The sequence below is a fragment of the Strongylocentrotus purpuratus genome, unplaced genomic scaffold (genome assembly GCF_000002235.5).
Source record: "Strongylocentrotus purpuratus isolate Spur 01 unplaced genomic scaffold, Spur_5.0 spur5_scaffold_16, whole genome shotgun sequence".
Taxonomy (NCBI): Eukaryota; Metazoa; Echinodermata; class Echinoidea; order Camarodonta; family Strongylocentrotidae; genus Strongylocentrotus; species Strongylocentrotus purpuratus.
This window is the reverse complement of record NW_022145601.1, coordinates 9,940,097-9,962,961: the sequence shown is the minus strand read 5'-3', so window position 1 is coordinate 9,962,961 and position 22,865 is coordinate 9,940,097. Positions and strand designations below refer to the sequence as shown.

General features: G+C 39.4%; 1 protein-coding gene across 2 annotated transcripts in view; it reads right to left on the bottom strand.

The window, feature by feature from the left end:
• LOC590219 overlaps positions 1–22,865 on the bottom strand; it is a 62,940-nt gene that overhangs the window by 14,834 nt on the left and 25,241 nt on the right. For both annotated transcript variants that reach the window (XM_003727182.3, XM_030986761.1), the window contains exon 2: positions 19,793–21,708. In XM_003727182.3, coding sequence (XP_003727230.2) covers positions 19,793–21,577 — 1,785 coding nt within the window. In that variant the 5' untranslated portion in view covers positions 21,578–21,708. The remainder of the gene's footprint in view (positions 1–19,792; positions 21,709–22,865) is intronic.

Genomic DNA, 22,865 nt, shown 5'->3' with positions numbered 1-22,865 from the left:
AGCAAAAACATATTAGATAAGGCTCAGATAAACTAGTAGAATTTAAAAATCTTAGTTCATCCCCTGGAGAACAATAAAACAACACAACGTCATTACCGTCTGTTCAAATAAACAATATCGAGTCCAATTCAAAATTAAATAATCTTCGCCAAACCTTGCATAACGATAATTCAAAACCATCTAGAACAATAACCGATTCCATACGGTAAAAACGGAAGGAGCTGCAAAAAGTTATAATCGTACGGCGACGCTTCAGATATGTATAAAAAGACTGTAATTGAGCAACATGGGGCAAATGGTTTTGTTGTACTGTAATGCAGTGTAGGACTGAATAAATTTTACAGAAGGAAAAAAATGCCTTTATGACTTTTGACTTTGACTGCTCTAAAGGTTGAGGTACGTGACCTTCTGACCTCATTTCGCCTATCACGTGACTTGCTTTGTTGAACGACGATTGAATTAGGGATAAAGTCCACAATAAATGGCAAAAATACTTTCAAAGGTTGGGGATTTATGGTCCTCGTTATGTTGCTTAAACGAGCGCACCTCGGCAGGTAATTGGACAAGACGTATGAAATCCCGGGTTTATAGAGACGAAAACAACAGCTATGGACTAAAGAAATATGCAGTGATGGCATGGAGGGGGTGGAGGGGTGAAGGGGCAGAGGTGGAGTAGGGGATAGGGGCAAGGGGTCATTTGCCCCTCCCCAACATAAGACTTTGCCCTCCTCAGTCAGTACATCTGCCCTCAGATGAACCCCAAATTCAAGACACAAACGAAGCTTTAGGGGGGAGTATTTGCCCTCCTCACTTAATGCATGTGTCCCCCGATGACCCCAGTCAACGCCCATACACAGCCGCATATCCCCCAAACACTTCTTTCTTTCTCAGCTCACCGCCTCTCCGACCACTATCAAAAACCTAAAAATACAATTGACACTGAGTCTGAATATCTAAACAGATATCATAACACGTGGGTTTGTGATGTTTGCGTTTCAAAGGTGATCGCTTTTCCGTTCGTCGACAGATCTCTAGGTGCAATCATAAAGTGATTATAGTCATGAGCAATTAATGGCTGAAAAAATGATTGAAATCATGTGAATAAACTAACATACAAAATGAATAAATAAATGAATAAATAGATATTTAAAGAAATGATAGATAAATAAATTTAAAAATGAATAGATCAATAAAGAAATAAATGAATAAATAAATAAATGAATAAATAAATAAATAAAATAAAATAACAAATGAATAAACGAATAAATAAATCCCCCAAAAAATAATACCGCTATTATACAGCATGCATTAACAAAAAGAATGTCTGTCAGGCTTACAATATTTCTCTTAATCAAGAGGAAATCCAACATGATGATTAAAGCCAATTGATAACTCCTTTAAAAATATTCACATTCACAAGTATCCAAGAATTTCACAAAGTCTAAAAGATATCGGAAAAGAAACAAGATGGTGAAGACAGGCGGTTCCCAAGTCTCTTGTCTCTCCGCAGTAATCCTTAATATCGCTATGATATAGATTCCGATGTGAGATTCCAGAGAGCTAATGAATGAATAATATCTTTGAGGGCTGTTAATATAGTGTGTTGGTTTTAGCAACGACGTGACAAGCCGTTTGTCAAGAAGGTTAAAAGGGTGAACAACACAGCCGCGGTGTCAAGGTTTGACAGCCTGTTCCGCTATGTCGGAATTTATCAGCGCAATGGCGATTCCTAAACTCACATAGACAGGTCTAATCTATCTATACCAACCCATCCAGCCTTCGAAAGCGGGGAACGTTTCTTGGAACGAAGAGCCTGCCAAGCCTTACGTAAGAGGGATGTCAAAATATGATTGGCATTAAAATATGAGAGGATAAGCACGTCGTCACTGATGGAAGACGTCACTCAGTACAGGCAGAAATGCTGTTCATCTACGTAATGTCCACTGGGGAGTGTCTAGTTTACCATCACCATGGAAATAGTTTCGTATCTGCCTGGTTTCACAATTAATGGTCAGTTAAAGGTCATAATTGTGTATTATTTGGTCATGATACAACCGTTGCCAAGCAAAATATACTAAATAATCGATATTCCATCGAATCATCAACGAGGAAATACATGCAGCATAGTTAGTTTTCCTTGTTGAAAGGGAAGACACAAACATTGCCAAAGACATGATGACGTATGCTATCCAGAAAGCATTACTCATTTCATAAGACTAAAAACGTCTTGTTATCTTATTCCAAATCAATTACATATATATCAAAATAATGTACTTTATCTCGCTTTTCGGATTTCGCCTTTTTTCAAAATAGGAGAGCCTTCATTGAGAATTTTTTATTTTTCCTAAACAATCCTAAGACACTGGTTTCGTTTTGTTATCATTATGCTCTCATATGACATAGTATAGTAGTCAGGAAGTGTTGCTGCAGTCACGTTAAGTACTTGGAAACTGTTACTAACTCACTAACTAACCATATAAATAACTAACTAACTAAATATTAAGATAGGAACTTCGCTAGAGGGCCGGGGTCTGACATCTCCCTCTTCAAGGCTACTCTCGAAAAATGCGTAATGATATCAGCAACGTTAAAGCTATTTTAGTCTCGTCAGAAAATAAAATCAAAATCTGTTAATATCCTCCTCCTTTAGAAGGGGTGGGGGGCGCTTTTTAGAATTTTGTCTGAGGCCTATTTTTAAATTTCAAAATATGAGGGTGCATTTCTAGCTTCCTTTTCGAGCTGATTGGGTTGTATGGGGATGGGGGGGGGGGTTGCTGAAAAAGTTCGGCCTCCCCCCCCCCCCCCTCATTCCAAATGATCTACCGTCGCCCCTGATTAAAGCCATGGTGCTGAAGAAAGGGGTGGGATGGGTGCCGTTTGGTGGCATCGGGTGGTGGTGGGGGTGGGTGAACATCACACCAAGCACTCAGAAAGCCAACATGAATACCAGCTACAGGAGCAAGAATATGAAGAATAAGAAGTTCTAGTGTACTACATCAATCACCGACAGTCAATGTACCGCGACCCCTTGGCTTCGCACAACCAAGCTATAGTATCCTGTTACTTAGGTGCCGTCAAATGCCATATACATCATCCAAACTTCCTCACTAACATTCGGGTACCAACACATATTTCCAAGAGGGCAACACCTCCGATCTCTCCTCTCCGTCTCAGATATACACCTTGTCATTTTTGATTGACCAATGGGCCTATCCTATTATAGCCTTCGAAATACTACAAGAAATTCGACAGAAGCGCCCCGGACGCGTTCCAAGATTTTTCAGAGGTCCTTAGCTTAGATCTAATCTTCGCTGATACCCCCTTGTCGCTTTTGATCGAGCTACAGGCCTCTCTGCTCACATCCTTCCATATTTTTCGAAGGGAAATACAATTTTTATTACGACATAGAATTTGCTAACACTAGCAAGACAAACGCCATTTGTGTCGAAAATGCTTTCAAAATGTAATTCCAGCACGCCAAAAAGCAATATATATTTTTGTATAGACAATCTCGCCATCTGCATTCAACAGTGGGGTAGCTAGTAGCACGGCATGCCTGAGGGTAGCTACTTATGAATTGCTTTGGGAATAACAGATACCAAAGAAATGTAAAAATGTCCCCTCACTATACCTTTGGCATTTTTGTTTAAAACTATTTCTAAACCCTTTTATATTTTTCAAAGAAAGGGACATATTGCTGGGTTTTTGCCTTCCAAGTGATTAAAAAGTGAACTAAAGTAAACTACTCATTACACAGGGGTTGGTACATCACACGGGTGAAAGAGAAAAAATAGGAGGAGAAAGAGGGGGTGGGGAGAGAGAATGAGAGAGAGAGAGAGAGAGAGAAAGAGAGAGATGGGGGGAGAGAGGGGGAGAGAGGGGGAGTGGGGGGGGGGGAGGGGAAGGAAAGGGATAGGGGAAGGGGACGTTAAAAAGGAGATGATATATAGTCATGTAGTATCCCTCTTACACCCTCTCCCATATTGGTGGACTGTTCCCCCCTCACATTTCGTCACCTTGATGCCAGTGTTCCCCCCCCCCCCCATGATGAGGCCCATGCTACTCCACTTCGTTGAGGTGTCGTGGTAAAGAGATTGTTTCACTTGACAAGGGTTCTCAACGCGGTACTAAACGCACTATGGCAAGACACTAATCCACATTTGCCTCTCTCCACCCAGGTGTCAATGGGTTTCTGGCAATCGTTGGGAGTAATAACAATTACAGTAATTACAGCAGGAACCTCAGAAAGAACAAAACTAAAGCTGATGAGACTATCCTGCATGTATGAACAGAATAAGTATAAAAACAGAATTATTATTAGATGCTGCTTGTAAGTGTCGGCTTGCATGGTGATGTAGATATACAGACGACGGACGACGGATAGTCAACCTGTTCGAAATGTCGAGCCACTCATCCTCTCCACGCGCTATAGTTCTCCATAGAACTATAAGCTAAGAAAGATAACAAACAGTCCTTTTCAGGACTACACACACCCCCAAGAAAGATTACCGAGTCAGAGTCCTTTCCAGGACTCCTCAACCCTCTCTCTCTCTCTCTCTCTCTCTCTCTCTCTCTCTCTCTCTCTCTCTCTCTCTCTCTCTCACATGGTGTACCCGCAAGCCTACTGAATAGAATTATTATTATCATAAACTCCATCATTTAATATAGGCATATCAAAAAGGCATGTAACCACTCACATTTTTAAATAATCCACTGTATTCACAACCTTCGAGTAAATCCTTGTATGCATCCTTTGTGTATTTTTTAAAATATTGCTATGACGATCATTGTATATACAACCGTTGTGACAAACAAAGAAAACAAACCTTTTTGTCTCTATGAATGTGATGACATAAAAATCCTCAAGCTCGTGCGTCAAATATCATCCAATATTCATCACCAAGTCCGTAAACATTGTGGTATAATCTCACATTCATGCAGGTATTCACAGTTCAAAGGGTTAGACAATCCTGGATGAACATCATTGCAGATTTATCATGCTTATTCCTTGATGCTTTTAACGAGTTTGGTACTTTCTCTGATTCGGTGAATACACATCTCTCACAAAAATAAAACTATCTTCCTCAAAAAAGGAGTTCGTTCCACGTTGACATTGACATTGAATCTCTGCCGCGTATAGGGTTTGAAATTACATTACTGTTTGAAAAGTCTGAAATCCGACCTAGAAATCTATTCGAACTCTATTTCCCGCAACAAGTAACGGACTCTCTTCAAATCTTAAGGTTAATTTAGGATCCGATCCTTCAGATAAATCACCGAGAGATCGCGTTTAAAACGAAGAAGATCGTCAAAAGCACACGTACACACTCGCTTCTAACCATGTTCAGTGCAGCAAGTAACACACTCCTCAAATCTTCAGGTTGTCTTATAGAATTCGTTCCTCTTTCTAAACCATTTAAAGATCGCTGTTAAAATCGCCGAAGACTTGTCAAAAGCACATCCACATCTCACTAAGGGTTTTCAAATTGTGAAGAAGCACGCGTGTGTAAATATGATGACAAGATAATGATGCTCCTCGAAGGTCTTGGAGATCTTCTGCTTGTATGTCTGTCCGTCCAGGCATCGACTCGAAACAGCAGGCCATTAATAACAGGCACACGGCTGAATGATGTAGTCTTTCCAAGAAAACTTCTTGCTATACATATAGCTTAGAAGCCACTGACATTTGCAGCTATTCTTTTTGCTTATTTCTTACCTTGTCCTATTAAGCGCGTTGAGACCTTTTCGATATATAATTAACTGGTCTCACGTCTTCTTAGAAATTAGAACAAGAACTCCTGGTACGAGCATAACGAGAAAATTGTGGTAAATATTGCTATTCCTCCATATGTAAAAGCCGAAAATCGATTAAAAGTCACAAGGGACAGTTTCGGAGAAGGGGGCAGCTCATTAATAGACACATAGGAAAATTGCCCATCTGCAGGTGGTACGTGAGCGAGTGGACTTCAAAAAGTTGAAAGGTTGGTGGGTGGGGGGGGGGGGGGGGGGAGGGGGTGCTTCAGCGACTTGAGCCACCCTTAACCCGCTGGTCCAAATACAGTAAGGTTACTTTTGCAGCTGCTTAAAAATAATGATAAATATCGTCATTATCTGTGCTGGTTTCGGAACCGAACTTCCGTTTGTGGACGCTTGTGCTTGACATGACGACGAGATGGAGGCCTATTCCGTACAACTTGTCTTAGAAACTTCTAAGACAGCATCTGATCTTGCTGTCGTGCATTTTCGCATTGCATTCACAGTCGGACTAGCAATTTAGCATGAGCACCGTTCGACCCATTCACTCCATTGGGGGCCCCGCTTCCTGTTCGGCAGTCAGCATCCACAGAGCTCACGTTCATTCATCTATTTTCTAGTCCTGAAACCATTCTGAAAAATTATCATAAATTCAAATCAAGTCGGTGCCTGAAGTTGTATAATAATGTTTAAAGCTTATCCCTATCACCAGTTCACAAAACGGTATGAAAAGCAACTTCCTATTGTGTAACATAACAATGGATGAAACGCCATACCGGCAAAATTAATTCAAAAGGCAAGCTTCGTAATCAATTCTATTGACTTATCGATCGCTTCTTAAACGCTTAGGCGACAATGATATACTAATTGTGCGTGTCTAGATCTTTGACATTTCACCGCTTGCACATTTAACATATAAATGAATGGCTTACGAAGACTTTGTTCTTCTTGAAGACCGCTAAACGTTGTTGTCGTTTTATTTACATTTAGCACAAACATTAAGACAAGAACAAGTAGGCATGTCGATTAAAGCTGACTTTATTTTTTTTATTTCAATCGCTATTTCAATCTGCCATATTTTCTTTTCTAAACGTGTTTACAGACAAACAAAAGTTAATTAAGAGATACAAAATATTGTAAAAGCCCCATATCTCGATTCAGAGATAGAAAGATAATAGTAATGGAATGCTTTGGTTAGTCTTAGTTCCATCCGAAAATGAATTTTCTCCTCGGCTCTTATCAATCAAAATAACCGACACTAAGTCCGTCTGAGAAAAATAGTAAGTAGACTATCGATTCCCCTGTACGTGTGTAGGTATGAATGAGGTGTGTGATATAGTCTACACTCGCAAGGCCCAGTTTAAATTAATTCAATTGAAAGAGAAAATGTAATTCCCCCTGAAGTTAGGCGAGTAAATAGTGGCCTCAGTTTTTATAGTAAATCTGTACCAGGGAAATCTCCATGATGTTACTCTGCTGGATACATGGCTTATCTACAAGCTCCTGTCCGTCTTCATTACGCTAAATCATTTCATAACCGGTCAGATTTAGTCTAGAACTCCAAGACCAGTTATGTTTTAATGCTAGGTTGTACGTAGAGTTCTGGGGGTGTTTCACAAAGATCCTAAGTAGAACTTAACTCTAAGTTGGACTTAAAAATTATGGACAGCCATTGGAGTCTTAAAATGAAATATATTCAAAAGCAGAAATTCAAGTATTTTAGACTTTTTATAAATTCCACATCCAGAACATGAAATCTCCTTGATGGTAGAAAATATGAATGATTTGAATACACAATTAATGCCTTTCAAAATAACTTTTACAAAATATTTTCAAAGATGCTAATTGCTTTCCATAATTGTTAAGTCCAACTTGGAGATAAGTTCGACTTAGGATCTTTGTGAAACACCTCCCAGGTCTCAAAGGTAGACGGAGTGTTGATTCAACGAAGTGTATTATCAGGGGCGGTCGAAAATTTGTCTTACTTTTTGTCTAAAATTAATAATAATCAGTAGCTACGCGTGCATAGGACTATTATTACCTTCTGATCCTCCTAAAACAGGTAAACACGGCATCATGTCCATATCTACTTGTATATACAATAATTTTATACATCCATATAACTGCCAATCTTGTTCATTTTAATACAGTATATGAATTATGTTCAAGCATCAACATATACCCAGAAAACAAAAAAAACTTACTTGGGTTCTATGAAAGGCGTAAAATCCTCAGATATTTCGAGAATGTCTTTAGAACGTTGTTTTTTAGTTCGAAATCATGAACACACACAAATCTTGTTAATAAAACTTAAGTTTTAAATTTAAAATGTAAAACATGGAAATTTCACAAAAGCTCAAGATAAGCATCAATTACAAGAAAAATTGAGCTGGCAGGGGTCATGGTGTCACCTGGTTGTCATGGTAACACAGCACGCGAGCGAACGTGATCTGAATGAGATCACGTGATCACACGATGAAAGCGAACCGGTCAACGAAAGGAAGTCGTTCGAAAGTTTTATTGGCAGGAATTAAACCACAGCGGGCGTCCCATTGACAGGAAAGAATTCCATTGAATTCGTCGCTGTTTGCAACTTCATTAACAGGAGCACACTTCTTCACCTTGAGATGTTCGAGATCATTGTTTTCAAGATAACGATTATCTCAAAGATACACTGGTGTCAACGGGTAATATTAATGTACTGAGTTTATCTCCAGGCAGTATAAAGCAATGCTGGGTGAACATTTTACATCTAAAGTACTTTTTGAATCTTAATATTTCTTAAGAAAAACGAATTCATCTTGATTTGGACCAACTGGAGTGATGTTAGCATGTAGCCCGAGTTTATCGAGTACATCTCCTTGCAAAAAGCGAGGTCGCGAGAATTCATAAATTTACATTTAATGTGGGTACATTTTTAACAACCGATAGTTAAAAATTCGCCACATATACTAGAGTTTTTTCTTCTTTTTTTCGAAGATTTGCTAAGCGGCAATGTAACGCCCCAGTCACATCGACGAGACCGCATTCACACCAAACACCACGGACCCAAACAAAACTTTTATAACCTAACATGGACAAGGGCTTGTTCTCGGTTGGTTTGGAGTCGGTCTGGTGCTGTGTGACTGGGGTGTGAACGCTGGGAGCATAAGATGCAGTCACTCATACAGGAAATATGTTTTCTTTCTTTCGGTTTAGACGGTAGGCCATCCAAGCTCGTTCCGTTCGTCCATGGACGTAGGTCCGTGCTTTGTCGGATACGGACGGTTCAAAATGAACGCTCTGTATTAAACCTTGGTCAAGGTTTTTATCGACTTCCTTACCAGTTGCAGGTGCCCTTTAGGTCGAATGGTCACAACTTGTGGCTAATTTTAGTACGATTGGAATAATAAAATAGGCGTAGAAGGCCTTGCGTAAAATAAGATGTAAAATGTTACTTTTCTCTTGAAAAAGTTTTGTGATAATTGTAAACTTAGCTGGCGCCAGATAATAAGCTATCTCTGCGTCACATAGAATGTCGTCGAGGCAATCAATAAACTAATCCCATATTGCAATCATCATATTGCTATGTTGGGCAAGTACTTGTACAGATCAAACAACACGTGCTAGGTAGTTTCCAAGCTCACTTTAAAGATAAAGGTGAGTTCTGGTAATGCGATTGCATTGTGAAAGAAAAGGTGTGGAATGGATCAGAAACAGTTAATGTAGCATGTAAGTATTGGTGTGCACTGCAAGGTTCTGGAGTCACCAAAATCATAATAAATTTGGCCGAGTCTTGGTAAAGTAACAAGCACTGTACACAGAAAGCTATATATGGGACAATACACTTGGTGTCGGGGCTAGTACTACCTTGAATTCCTTGTCTTTATATGCTCATTACTCAGCCAGTATACATTTTCTTCCAAAATTGTTAGGCACATGTCATTTATTTGTAATCCTGAACATTCAGTGTAAGTTTCGTTTGATTCTGTGAGAATTATTTTTGTTTTAATTTTTTTTTACCAGAACTGGAGTATATCTTTAATCTGAGAAAGAAATGTCATATCATAAGATGATGGGTCTATATATAGAAAATGCTTGGTTAATGACATAATTGTTATTACGGATTTATATGATTGAAAGTTGAATTCCTTTTGTTTCAAGGTCCCCCTTGTCTTTGAAAGATGTCATTGTGGAAACAAGGTATTTTTAATAAGATTCATAATTGAACTACGATGATAAAAAGCATAATGAAAGCTATCAAAAAAAAGAAGAGAAAATTTCGAAACTCACATTTGCCTTAGGCACAAAAGTTGTGATTAACGACATTTACTGTCAGTTTGTAATTAAATTATTTTTGAAATGACATAAACAATGAGATAATTATGGATATAATACGAGATTGAAATGACCCTTTACAGGTCCCGTCACGTGACAGAGAGTAAAGATGAAACCATTGCTTACCTTTCGCGGTAGAGTAAGGGTACCGGTGGTGATCCGACGAAACAATGGCATTTTACCTCTACCCATTTTTTAGGATTCCGCCAATAAAACAACCTTCCTCTCGTATGTATAGTTAGTCAAAGACCAGAGTTTTGAACCAAGAACCTACAAATACATCTAAGACATCAAACCTTTCTTAGAAATTAATGATGATGTGCTGATAGCTTTCCTTGTTTAAGTCAGTCCGCAAAACCATTTGAATGCTATTTACTCCGCCAGTCTATCGATTATATTGTTGCCATGTATCGACCCAATAGCCTACAGCATCTTAAGGCATCAAGCTATTCGTAAATGAACAAGATCTGACAGATTTTCTTGTTTAAATGAGTCCGCAATATCCACCTGGATGTTAATAACAGAACTCCGCAAATGTTGTTATGATGTATTCACTTGAGAACGTAAAATGACATCCATAGCACCAAAGTTTTCTTAGATGAACAAAATATGAGAGCTTTCCTTGTTTGCGCAATTCCGCAATATCCTTCTGGATGTTAACAACTCCGCAAGATTTGGTAGCATTGTTTTGATGTCAGTAGTTTGATTACATGCCCTATTACCACAAGACGTCCGATCCGGAAAAGTTGTCCGGAAAAGTTGAGAGAAAAGTCTCGAATTACAAGTTTAAAGTCTTCGTCTTCTTCCTATCTATTGTACCTTTCCTTTTCAAAAGTGTATTCTTTTATGTAACATAAATGAAAATACGAAGCGTGCGAGGACGCGTTTCGTCTGCTTGTTGAACCCAAGTATAATTCAGATTTGCTTTTGAGATATGTAATGAATTATTAAGGCTTCACCGAAGTTTAACAAAACACGTCCTTAGTTGCGGAAATAATGGTTTCAAGGTCACAGGGGCGTAGCCATAGCAAGTTGAATGGGGGGGGGGGGGTGTTGTCGACCGTGAATGCTAATAACAATTTTCAAAATAAATTTCACAATCAGTTAAAACTTACTAATAAGGGTTTAGGTAAACGTTATGATAAGCAAATTCAATATTCCTTGATATCAATTTAAAATAAGTCATAGATTGCTGACAAAATTGTAGGAAAGGAATCCACCTCAAAATTTAAATGGGGGACGAGAACGAAACACTTAAACGCCCTTACCGACGTCCCTCCATGAACAAAAAGAAAGTTAAGCAATGATATGAACAAATCGAAAGGTTAGATGGGAAAACATAATGGGAATGTGGTTCAAGTTACATTATCTTCATTGCTCGTTGAGACATCTCCGGAAAAGGAGGCACATGGGGTTTGAGGACCCCCTCCCCCATTAAAAAAAATAAATAAACACATTGCCGTCCATAGATGGGCCTCGAGCCCCCCCCCCTCTTCTTAGCTAAATCTACAGCGCTTGCTCAAAGGGTCATATTTTCCTCTCAACACGATCGCAGAGGCTTTCGAGAAATAAACTGAAGGGCAATATCACCACACTATTGTCGACATAAAAAGTCATGTTCGGATGACGTAATAATTCGTACTTTTCAACATTAGAAGTACAAGGCTATTGAAGTTGAACTAAGCTGATTTCGCGAAAGTCTATGCGATCCTGGTTATCTTAGCAATTATGTGCTAAAGATATATACACAGAACCAAAATTATGAAATAAAAGTGATTGAGAGCAAATATCCACGAAATGACATACCATTCGTAAATAACACTAAGTTCTGTCATTACTGCATTATGAATCACCGAAATGTAAATCACCATATTGAAACTATCAGCTGGAAATTTCAGAATGTCATAACAAATATTACAACCCCTTGATTCCCCCAAACCACGAAATATTATCCTGTTATTATGCGTTTAACTTGTCTCTTGTATCTTATTTTCTTTGCCGTCTGGCAGACCACGTAAACGTCTCCCAATTTCATCGCGAAAATGGAAGATGTAATCAACCAGAAGAACAAATAGCGAATCAATTACTCGAAAATGACTTGTTGTCACCTCCTCAAAAGAAGGCGAAATGGAACAGAATATCACCTTACCTCGATTCGACGATTCGCGACGAAAGCATTCCAACTCAAGGCACTAAACACACATGATATTCAGTTATTAATATTTTTGCTGCTTTGAATCTCGATGAAGACAATTTTTTGGGTTGATTTGACTGTTTTTACAATAGCTTGACGTCAAAGAAAATGTACTGCAGTCCAACGTGCCGCAGTGTGATCAGCACGTATGAGCATCTCTAACAAGAATAATGTGTCCTCCGAAATGTAATTTTAAATAACCTTGCCAATAGAATTCACCGACTACCCGCAAATGTTTCAAGCAATGATTACACGTTTGTTTTTTATCTTTATTTCCGAAATGCGTTATGAATATGCAGATTATTGAATTATTAGAAGGATACATGTTAAATAAAATTTAGATGAGATTGTAGATTTAAAGTTTGATTTAGTGACGTAGAGCTTCCTCATAAGACATAAACAAATGAAGGATGTCCGTGATAAACATCAGGATGAGATTTCATACTTCCTTTGGAATAACCTCCGGGATTCCACTCAATAATAATTGTACCAAATTGGAGATAAAAGGAAAACGAAGAAGAAGACGACGAACAAGAAGAAGTAGGAGGAGGAGAAGAAGAAGTAGGAGGAGAAGAAGAAAAAGAAGAAGAAGAAGAAGAAGAAGAAGAAGAAGAAGAAGAAGAAGAAGAAGAAGAAGAAGAAGAAGAAGAAGAAGAAGAGTAGAAGAAGAAGAAAAGAAGGAGGGGAGGATAGAAACAGATAGAGAGAGAGAGAGAGAGATAAAAAAAAATTCCCAATAATCATGATAATAAAGGGTATTCTAGGGCACAGCCTTATTCCAGGAAGGCAAAATGTTACCACTAACACTGTTTACTTCAATTAAAATTGTCAGTACATGTCTCAACCATCCTCTGCGCCACTATATCTATGCAATGTTTCATTTTTAATTTATATTGTGTACGATGTCGTTCTTAGGTGATGCTTCAAAGACAACGCTTGTCTCTGACGCAGACCTCCGCCAGCAAAATAATGTGCAACCGGTATTATTAAAAATTAACCACTCGAGTCGGTCACAACCACAATCCGATGAATAATCATGCCCATTTACTGAAGTAGCAAAGAAGGTTTTGCGGGGCGGTGACGATTTTGCGAGAGGAAAAAAATATTTGAAAAATGTCTTGAGTGAAAATGTGTAAATTCAATGAATTAAGTCCAAGGGTGTGAGGTCTAGGTTTCAAATAAATAATAACATAGAGGAGCTAGACCCGCGGTCAAGTTGAAGAGGCAACATTTGTGGTCTAAGATCTAATAATGCCATAATAAATGACTAAGTTTGAGACATATGTCACTGGAGATATATGAATGTCTCACGACTGCAAGCGAATGTAATTTAAAGAAGAAGGCGGTAGGTGGGGAGGGGGGGGGGTATCATACACTGAGAGAGAGAGATGGAGAGAGAGAGAAGTAGAGAGGCGAGAGAGGTGAGGGAAGGAGAGAAGGAGGGAGGGAGGAAGAGAGAGAAGGAGATGGAGAGGGGGAGAGAGAGAGAGAGAGAGAGAGAGAGAGAGAGAGAGAGAGGGGTGGGTGCTTAGCATGCTCAGCATATTACAGTGCCGGACTAATACAAAATTTTCTGGGGCTTAATCATATCATACTAATATGTTTACAATCTACCTAGTATTTCGTTGTATACGCCTGTGCTAGTAAACAATTAGTGAATCATAAGTCCTTGGACTGCAGGCTTGTGTATATAGATATGCTAATATAACCAAATTGAATGGTAGTGAATTGAATTCATGGTCAATTTACAACAATGACATGTCTTGCACTTAACACAGAGAGGGCGCTAATTGAATAATGATCTCATTTCACGTTGCGTTCTTTGTGAGTGTTGTTATGCCATATTAACTCTGCAGCATTGGATCAAACAAATTGAAATGGAAAAAAAGGATGGAAGAAAGATAATTACATTTTCGATCCAAGCATAGAGCGTTTGGAGGGACAGATAGAGAGGGAAAGAGGATCAAGTAGGAATCTTGAATTATCTGAAGGTGTGTTTGGGGGGGGGGGATTCATTCCAAGATATCTGAGCAAAATAACAAACAGAGCCTATGCATATTTTTATTCCCGGGGAAGGGGGGGGGGGGCGGCCTTGTTTTGTCCCTCATGTGGATCCACCTATGGGCAGAGGGTGTAGAGAAAGAGAAAAAGTATTTATAAAAAGTAAAACGAAAGGGCGTGGCGGTAGGCGGGATTGTAAGGGAGTGTGGCAGAGGAAAGTTTAGCAGTTCTACTCTCTCCACGAGAAATGCTCCTCCCAAAACTCGATGAAAATTATTACTTCGAATCTGCAATCTGTAGTATTCTCAATAAACCCGCTCTTATCATGGCGGCTACTGTTTTTTCGGTGTAAGGGGTAAAATAACTTTCGCCTTGCACTCGAGTGCCAGTGAGGGGAGGCCGACTGAAAGCAAGAACTTTATAAACTTTGTATCCCATAAAAAAACCCTTGACTCACTTCAAACAGTTGCATATCAAATTCTCAAGAGGGGAAACCTGTATTACTCACCCACTCATTGAACCCGATTAGTTTATGGAAGAAAATTAAACGCCCAGTAGCGCTAGCAGGCGTGTTGATGGAAGGTATACACAAAACAGACTGTAAGGTTGACATGTCGGGACACTGGCCAGGCACAGGCGGTTAATTAAGTAGGTCAACAAGAGAAAGGCTTAATCAATCTAGGTTGGGAAAAGTGATTTCTTCCTCATTACCGTATAACAGTAATTAGTGACACCTAAATGTAGCCAATATTTCTCTATGTACCGAATAAAAAGGAAATGATTGTGCATGTGTGTGTATATACAAACGCTACAACAATAAACAGATATTTGGGCTATAGCCATGTTTTGACCTGGCAGTATCGCTGGGATCGGAAGGAGAAATCTCATTGAGATTAAGGTGTTAATATTCACACTGGCTTGTAATCTTCAATGAGTTATGATTTATATCAGATTTGAGATAATGATAAGATCAATGTGAGAGGTTTCTTAAATACGAACAAAACAAAGAAACAAAGAAACAAACTAACAACCAAACAAACCTACAACAAAAAGGCAAATAAATTAGAAACAACCCAATTAAACTGATTCTGAGCCTGAAAACGACGTCCACTGTAGCGATGCAGTTAATGCGCTACTAATTAGGGGCGTCTTTCCATATTCAGAATTGAGCTAAAACCTACTCTGCATATACCTCAAAAACACCGTAGTCCTTCCGTAATCACCTTTTTTAGAAGGGGTGGGGGCGGGCAGGGGCATTGCCAAGTATTGCCCGAATGCGGCCAAGGGCGTCGGTCTTTGGAGCATTCGAGCAATGATAATAATAGAAGACTCCAAAGGACCGACGCCCTTGGCCCCAAATTCTTTCTCTCTCTCTCTCTCTCTCTCTCTCTCTCTCTCTCTCTCTCTCTCTCTCTAAAGTTCTAAAAATGTGTTCTCGGCCTATAGCTGGTTAGATTAAACTTCTCTATCTATTGCGACTGGTTTGAGCTCCTACCTCGCTTTAACTGTGTTAATGTAATTTCCGACGACCGGGTCTTTAAAACATACACGCCATGTAAATTGGCAACTCCTGACTGCAAGCGGAGATAAACGCGAGGATGCTAACCGATACTGATAGTATGTAATCGGTGATTTCCTCTTGATCGTTTTACGAGAGTTGATTGAACTTTAATTGGTGGAGAGCTCGCTTTCCTTGACTCCGAGGGATGGTTTAGAGGTTGAATGGTTGGGTTCTGGCAAATGAATGGTCATGTATTGCGATGGAAACGCTCTTGAAGTCAATCTAAATTGTTTATCAGGAACTGATTGCGTCGTTTGGACAAGCAAAAGTGCCCCAGAATAAAAAAAAATAAAAAATAGGAAAAGAAAAATATTAAAAATTACATCGAGCAGCACGAACACCCAGGTGCACACATGTGGGGCTAACTCTACCATTCATGCTTTCATATGAAAAGGTATGACTTCTTTTGTTTGCTTTATTTTCTTTCACTCTCTATCAAACTCTTTCGGCAAAGTTTATTTACCTAGTGGTCTTAAACGTATAATTGAAATTTCACTGGATTCTTAATCAGAAATGCGGCTGTGGCGTGTCCATTGCGGTACAAGAACTTTCCCTTTTTTTGACAACCCTACATCATGCTGACGTACATTCTTAGATGAAGATCCACACACTACCACCCCCCCCCCCTCTTATTATAAAAATGAACCCGCCCTTGCTTATAGGAATTATCAAAGATTTTTAAGACGCATTATAAGGTGAAGTAGGTAATGACAAAACACCCACGACAAAGCCCTGCCAGTATTTTTGCATCAAATTAAAAATATGGATATGACCTACACTGTATATTTAGAATAAATGACGGCATCGTACATTTATTGATTTCTTATGAGGTATGTTGCATGTCATATAATCTTTAGGAAAGCTTTCTGATTCATCTCTCATTATTAGTGCAATAACCAGACACTGGCCGTTTAAAGTGACAATCATTCATCTAGACATCTAGCAGGTTAAACAAATAACGATTTGCCTTTTTGCCATATATCATACTAAAAACATAAATGTGTCAATCAGTTGTCTAAACATCTGGTAGGTTTAATATAATGATTTTCCTTTTTGCCATACATCATATTAAAAACACAAATGTGTCTCGTTTTCCTAAATATACTTTATGATTTAATCTTGAAGGATTTTGGTAATGCCTTGATATGAGAAATGGATTTCTTTTTGACACGATTCATTAACGAGCTTACAGAATCTTCTAATTGCTGTTTCCTCGTTGACTTCGTTAAGTGATTAAACTTGATTTCCACACGCTGTCATTAACCGCTCATTTTACACGTGCAGTAGGCCCCCTGCGAAGTTCAAGAAGGGACTGATTTTAAAGAGACGACAGAAATAGCTTGAGTTCTTGGGGGGGGGGGGGGTTCACAAAGATACTAAGTCGAACTTAACTCTAAGTTGGACTTAAATATTATGGAGAGCCATTTATAGCCTTAAAATTAAAATAAAAGATATTTAAAAGCAAAAATTCAAATAATTTAGACTTTTCATAAATTCCACATCAAGAACATGAAATCTCCTTGATAATAAATAATATGAATGATTTGAATCAGCGTTTACGCCTTTTAAAATAACTTTTACAAAATATTTGTACTGAGATGCTAACGGCTTTCCAACTTAGAGATAAGTTCAAATTAGGATCTTTGTGAAACGCCCCCCTGGCAAAGATACGAGTTATTTACAAACTTTCGCATTCTTTGTATGTCAGTTTGGGAGAATATCACAGTAGAAATGACCACTGGAAAAGTTTGCTTTTCGAATGCCCCAATATTCGAAATATGACAGGAAAATAGCTGAAAAGTGTGGACCACACTTTCATTTCACATGGGTAGTGTAGTCCCATAAACACATATCTGTGTGTAGTATTGGTGATTTTCAGCAAGTTGAGTATTTTTTTGTTTTGTTTGATAATCCCAAAACCTTACCTCACTGTATATTAGCATTATACATGTGCTTTACACCCAATATTTTCGTATTGCTACGGGGATCCGGGATAATTTATGAGGGATATATTCCAATGGAGTGAGATAAAGAGAGAGAGAGAGAGAGAGAGAGAGAGAGAGAGAGAGAGAGAGAGAGAGAGAGAGGGGGGAGAGAGAGAGAGAGAGAGAGAGAGAGGGGGGGGGGAGAGAGAGAGAGAGAGGGGGGGGGGGGGAGAGAGAGAGAGAGACGGAGAAAGAGAGAGATAGAGAGAGAGAGAGAGAGGAGAGAGAGAGTGAGAGAGAGAGAGAGAGAGAGAGAGGGGGGGGGGAGCGGTGATCATTACTTGATAAAAATCAGTGTGTCACAATTAGTCTGTCATTTATTAAGCTGGGAAATGCGCAACACGTGTGGGGCATTAAATTAATTGCCGTTTTCCCATTCATAAAAGATGTTTTCATCCAAATTGACATCTTCCCTAATTCACATATCTTCCTTCCTCTATCTCGCCTTGTTTAGAATTTTCGCTGCATGAATTATCCTTTTCAACTTCCACCCTCCTTAAAAAAGAAAGAAAAAGAAAAAAACTTACGCAGGTTTACAAAAAATTCTCATTAAGTAACAGGGTCGTACTAAGTAGGGGTTGTTGTGGGGTTGGAAAAGTGTTTGACAAAAATGTACTTAATTTCCATTTTCTGGTGGAATGACATCAACAGGAAATGAAAGCTTTTTTTGGTTCTTCTTATTTATTTATTTCGGGTTGGTCAGAAAAGTTTGTCCTTGTTTGTCAAATAATCGTTGTGAAAAGCCACCTTACTCTTTTGTTGTTTTTGCTTTGTTTTGTTTTGTATGCTTGCCGGACAATTTTAGAAGAGAAAGGTCACCGGGGGAACCCCCCGAGAAAAATTAGTAGGGTCATGAGTAATAAGTGGTCCCTTGTGTCAAGTTTTATATTCTCGTAAAAAAACGGGCTTAGAAATATCGGTTACTTGATTCATTTATATCGTAACTCACTGATGACGAATGCATGAAGAAACGTTTCGCTTTACTTCAAATCTTAATCTCTTGATTACATAAAGGTCCCGCTAAAAACGCTTTTGAAAAGGCAGTGACTCGTCTTTCACAGCAATTAGCGGCCCCTTGGCAATCCCGCAATTTATTGAGTTGTAAACTGATTCAAACGAGTGACAAATATCTTTAAATTCCTCTCTATCTTTGCTTGCTGATGACGAATGATTGAATTAATCGCTCTAAATTGGTCCTTATCGGGACCCCATGAAATAAAACAACAGGAAAGACATTTCAAGTGATTTCTTGGCAGAAGTTCTCGTCAGAAGGAATAAATATAGTTTCGATTTTCTTCTTCAAGTTCGAGGGGGAAAAGAGATTAATCAAAAGAGCATGTTGAGATTGAGTTGGCTAATTTTGAAAGCGGAAATAAGTAAAGAACATATACTAGCATGTTTTTTCCTAAACAAATAATGTGGAACTTCTAGAGGATTTTGCATTCAAAGAAATTGCAAAGTTTATTCTCCCCGTGTAAATGTCACCGTTTCTCTGGCATGCAGGATTAAATAAAAAGAATTCATGAATTTGTGTAGCCCCTAGCCCGCATTTTGTTTCAAATCACGCTCCGAGCAATTTCCCGCGGAATCGTTGCCATGGTAACGCAACTGATATTTGTAGTCATTTACTGATCTTATCGAAGTCTTTGTGAACACACTTATTCTGAAGTATCCCAAGTCCATAATGGTTTTTAAAATGAAAATAGTAATAATGATGACAATACCAATGCTATAACTGCTGCTGCTGCTACAGTAACTACTAACATGACTACTGCTATTTTTAATTCTACCGTGACTACTACTACTTCTACTACTACTACTACTACTACTACTTCTACTTCTACCACTACTACCACTACTACAACAACTACTACTACTACTACTACTACTACTACTACTACTACTACTTACAATAATAATAACAAAAGCAAAAACAACAACAAATAACATTAACAATAATAATGATAGTTCAGTGCTCACCTTTGACCTCATGACGTCCTCCATCGTGATTTCGATGAAAGCTTCTCCATCGTCATCGTCGAAGGCTTGGCTGTCCGTGTGGTCTGTTCCTATGATGTCGCCCATTGAAGCTCGATGTCGGCTTATTTCCTCCGTGAACCCGTACCCGTCCTCGAAGCTGCCCCTCGACATCCGCGCCGCGATCGAGTTCCTCTGTTCTTCCTCGGCCATGGCAAGGAGTTTGAAGGTGCTGCCCCTCGTCTTGGCTTTGGAATACCTGCTTTGCTGGCTTACATCGTATTTTCCAGTTTGGTTCAACAATGGCGAGGAACCCCTCAAGTCGGGTGCCGAGCTCTGCATGGCTCGGATCTGTCTCGATTCCAGCTCCTTCAAAATATCCTCCAAATGCCCGTACCATTTTCTGGCGAGATTCAAATCCTTCGCGATGAAGACGTACTCCTTCGAGCCGCTGCTGTGGGGTGTCAGAACGAAAGCGCAGTCGAGCTCCTTCGATTCCGTCCTCGCCGCCGTCAGTTTGGAGAGACGGTACTTGTGGATGTCGATGGTTAAATCCGATAAATCTTCCGATTCTTTGGATTTGTAGCAGTACATAACGTTTCCACTGAGTATACAAAAACAGGGCACCAAGGTGCTTTTGTGCTTTCGAAGGAGATCGCCTTCGACGGTGATGGTGACTATGGATGACTGAGCTAGCGGTGTCTTGTGTCGCTGCGAGCGGAGCTGGGTCATTCGGCCGACGAGCTTCGACGCTTTGACGGTCATTCGTGAACCCAGCTTCTTCCTAGCGGGGTCGCTGAAACTCGTCACCGGCCCCGGTCGTCGATACGTCGGCGTGGTCGTTGCTGAGCGAGTTGTTTGTTGATTGGAGGTAGACATTGTCAAGGAGGGTTCAAATTGGAAGGCGTCCTCCTCCTCCTCGCCATCGGACGAGACACGAACACGATGCGGTGATTTCATGGGTAATGAGTATGTCTTGATGAGTAATCCGTCTTCTCCCATTTTTTCTTCCCAGAGCGAGAAGTCCCCAACTGGAGCACTAAAGCGAGACTGATCGGAGCGAGGCCCTCGAAGTTTATGAGCGTTGGCACGGAGTCTCGGCACCTCATCCGCTAGTTCTGAATCAGGCGTTGTGGTATTACTTTGCCCCGAGTCAGACAGCGAATCGCTTGACTCTGATTTCCCGCTAGTGCTATCCGGTGTGACGTTTCCTGTTTGGCCACTGCTGCGTAGACTACTAGTCGCAACCTCAATTTCTTGAATAGCTTCAAACTGCCTCACCCGGCTGTTCTTTCCTTGTGCGTCTGGACTCGGTGACGTGCAGATGTCGTCTCCCAAACCACTGTCCATCCTACGAGCGTCAACGTGTTTACCCTTAACCTCCACTGACGTTGAACTCGAGGAAGCGTCAAGGGTCAAATCAAGGCCAGATTCTTCCACTTCACTTCCGGTCAGCGCGCGATGCCACGTACGAAAATCATCCTCCGTTTCGGTACCGAACGTGTAGATCATCCGCGCGTTTCGTTTCGACACGAACTTGATGCTGTAACAATCATCGACGTAGGTGAAGACGTGTGAGCCTCGCTTTGCTCCCTCGCAAAGGGGTTTGATGTCGAAGTCGTTGAGGTTGAGGACGATGCGGGCTCGGTTGGCCTCCGGATCTCGGAACACGCCCATCAGCCCTGCTGTCACGATGCACCATTCCAACTCGTGGGTCATTCGATTTCGAATCCAGCCCTTCCATTCTCGTGTTGGAGTATGCAACTCTTCTATATCCAAATCCGCCATTTTGGGGGGTTCAATATTGATAATTAATTTATTTCACGTTTTGTATTGGTGATTTATCCGGGTACTAATTGATAGTGATCATGCCTCTGTAGAGTGCTGAAACCACACAGCTCCAATACCGTATTCCAAATCTGTGTTAGAAGAAAAAAAAGAAAATGATAGAAAATCAAATGATTGCAATAACATAATTATTAAATTCAATTCATATCGGCTCTCCTGTCATTAATAATTGAAGTAATTCAACCAATTAATCAATCATATATAAATTATTATATGAGCAATTTAGTTCTTTCTTTCTCCTCGTGCAATGTATTAAAAGATTTGTTAATTTAGATCTAAGTCTGTGACTCTATACAATTCAGACATCATCTATAGTTGCAAAAATCACGATAATATACGGTATTGTCGAAAAGACTCGAATTTCAAAATAAGGAGATAAAATGACTTGAAACACGATAATATGAAACATTGTTTCATAATTTTGATAGCTTGCCAGTTATCATAAAAATAACGATACGACACCTTCTCCAACCGAACATTCTGTTTACCACAATGTATTTCAAAACCAATTTAATTATCTTTAGGAAATTTGATTTAAAATTTGATCAGTGTAAATCTAAAATATACGTCAATGCAAGACTGAATATTTCTTCGGGTCATTGTTTGCAATGTGACAGTCAAAGAATCATTTCATTTGAAAATTAACCATTTACCGGAATGTCAAGGAAAAGGGAAGTTTCTATGCGCCTGAAACTACCGCAAATTAATCTGTAAACTACAAGGTCGATTGTTCTTTTGTTTTTATTCCTTTGAAAAATATTTCAATTATGCGGATTCCTTCTGACTGTGAGGTATGTGGTTTATCTGGGAATTATTTTGTGATTTTGAGAAATTTTCTTGAACATAAAACATTAAGTAAAATCATATTAAATCATTGGGTGATTACGTGTTTTTGTTTGTTTTTGTTGTTGTTGAAAGAGTGTGTATTATGACGCAATCTTTTAGCTCACTGGTTGTACATTTGATTAATTGAATTTGTTGTGATTATCTTTAAGTGATACCTCCTAAAAGCAAAAAATAATATCCATGGATATATATATATATATATATATTCCTTTTTTTTTGGGGGGGGGGGGGGTTAGGGCGGAGGGTGAATACAATTAAACATAGGCAGAACTATTCCATACGACATGAGCAAAATGTTGAACATCTTTTCTACCCCCAAAATAATGAATCACTCTAATTATAGTTCTTGGACAATGTTATCATCATGGCACTTTGTTGGTAT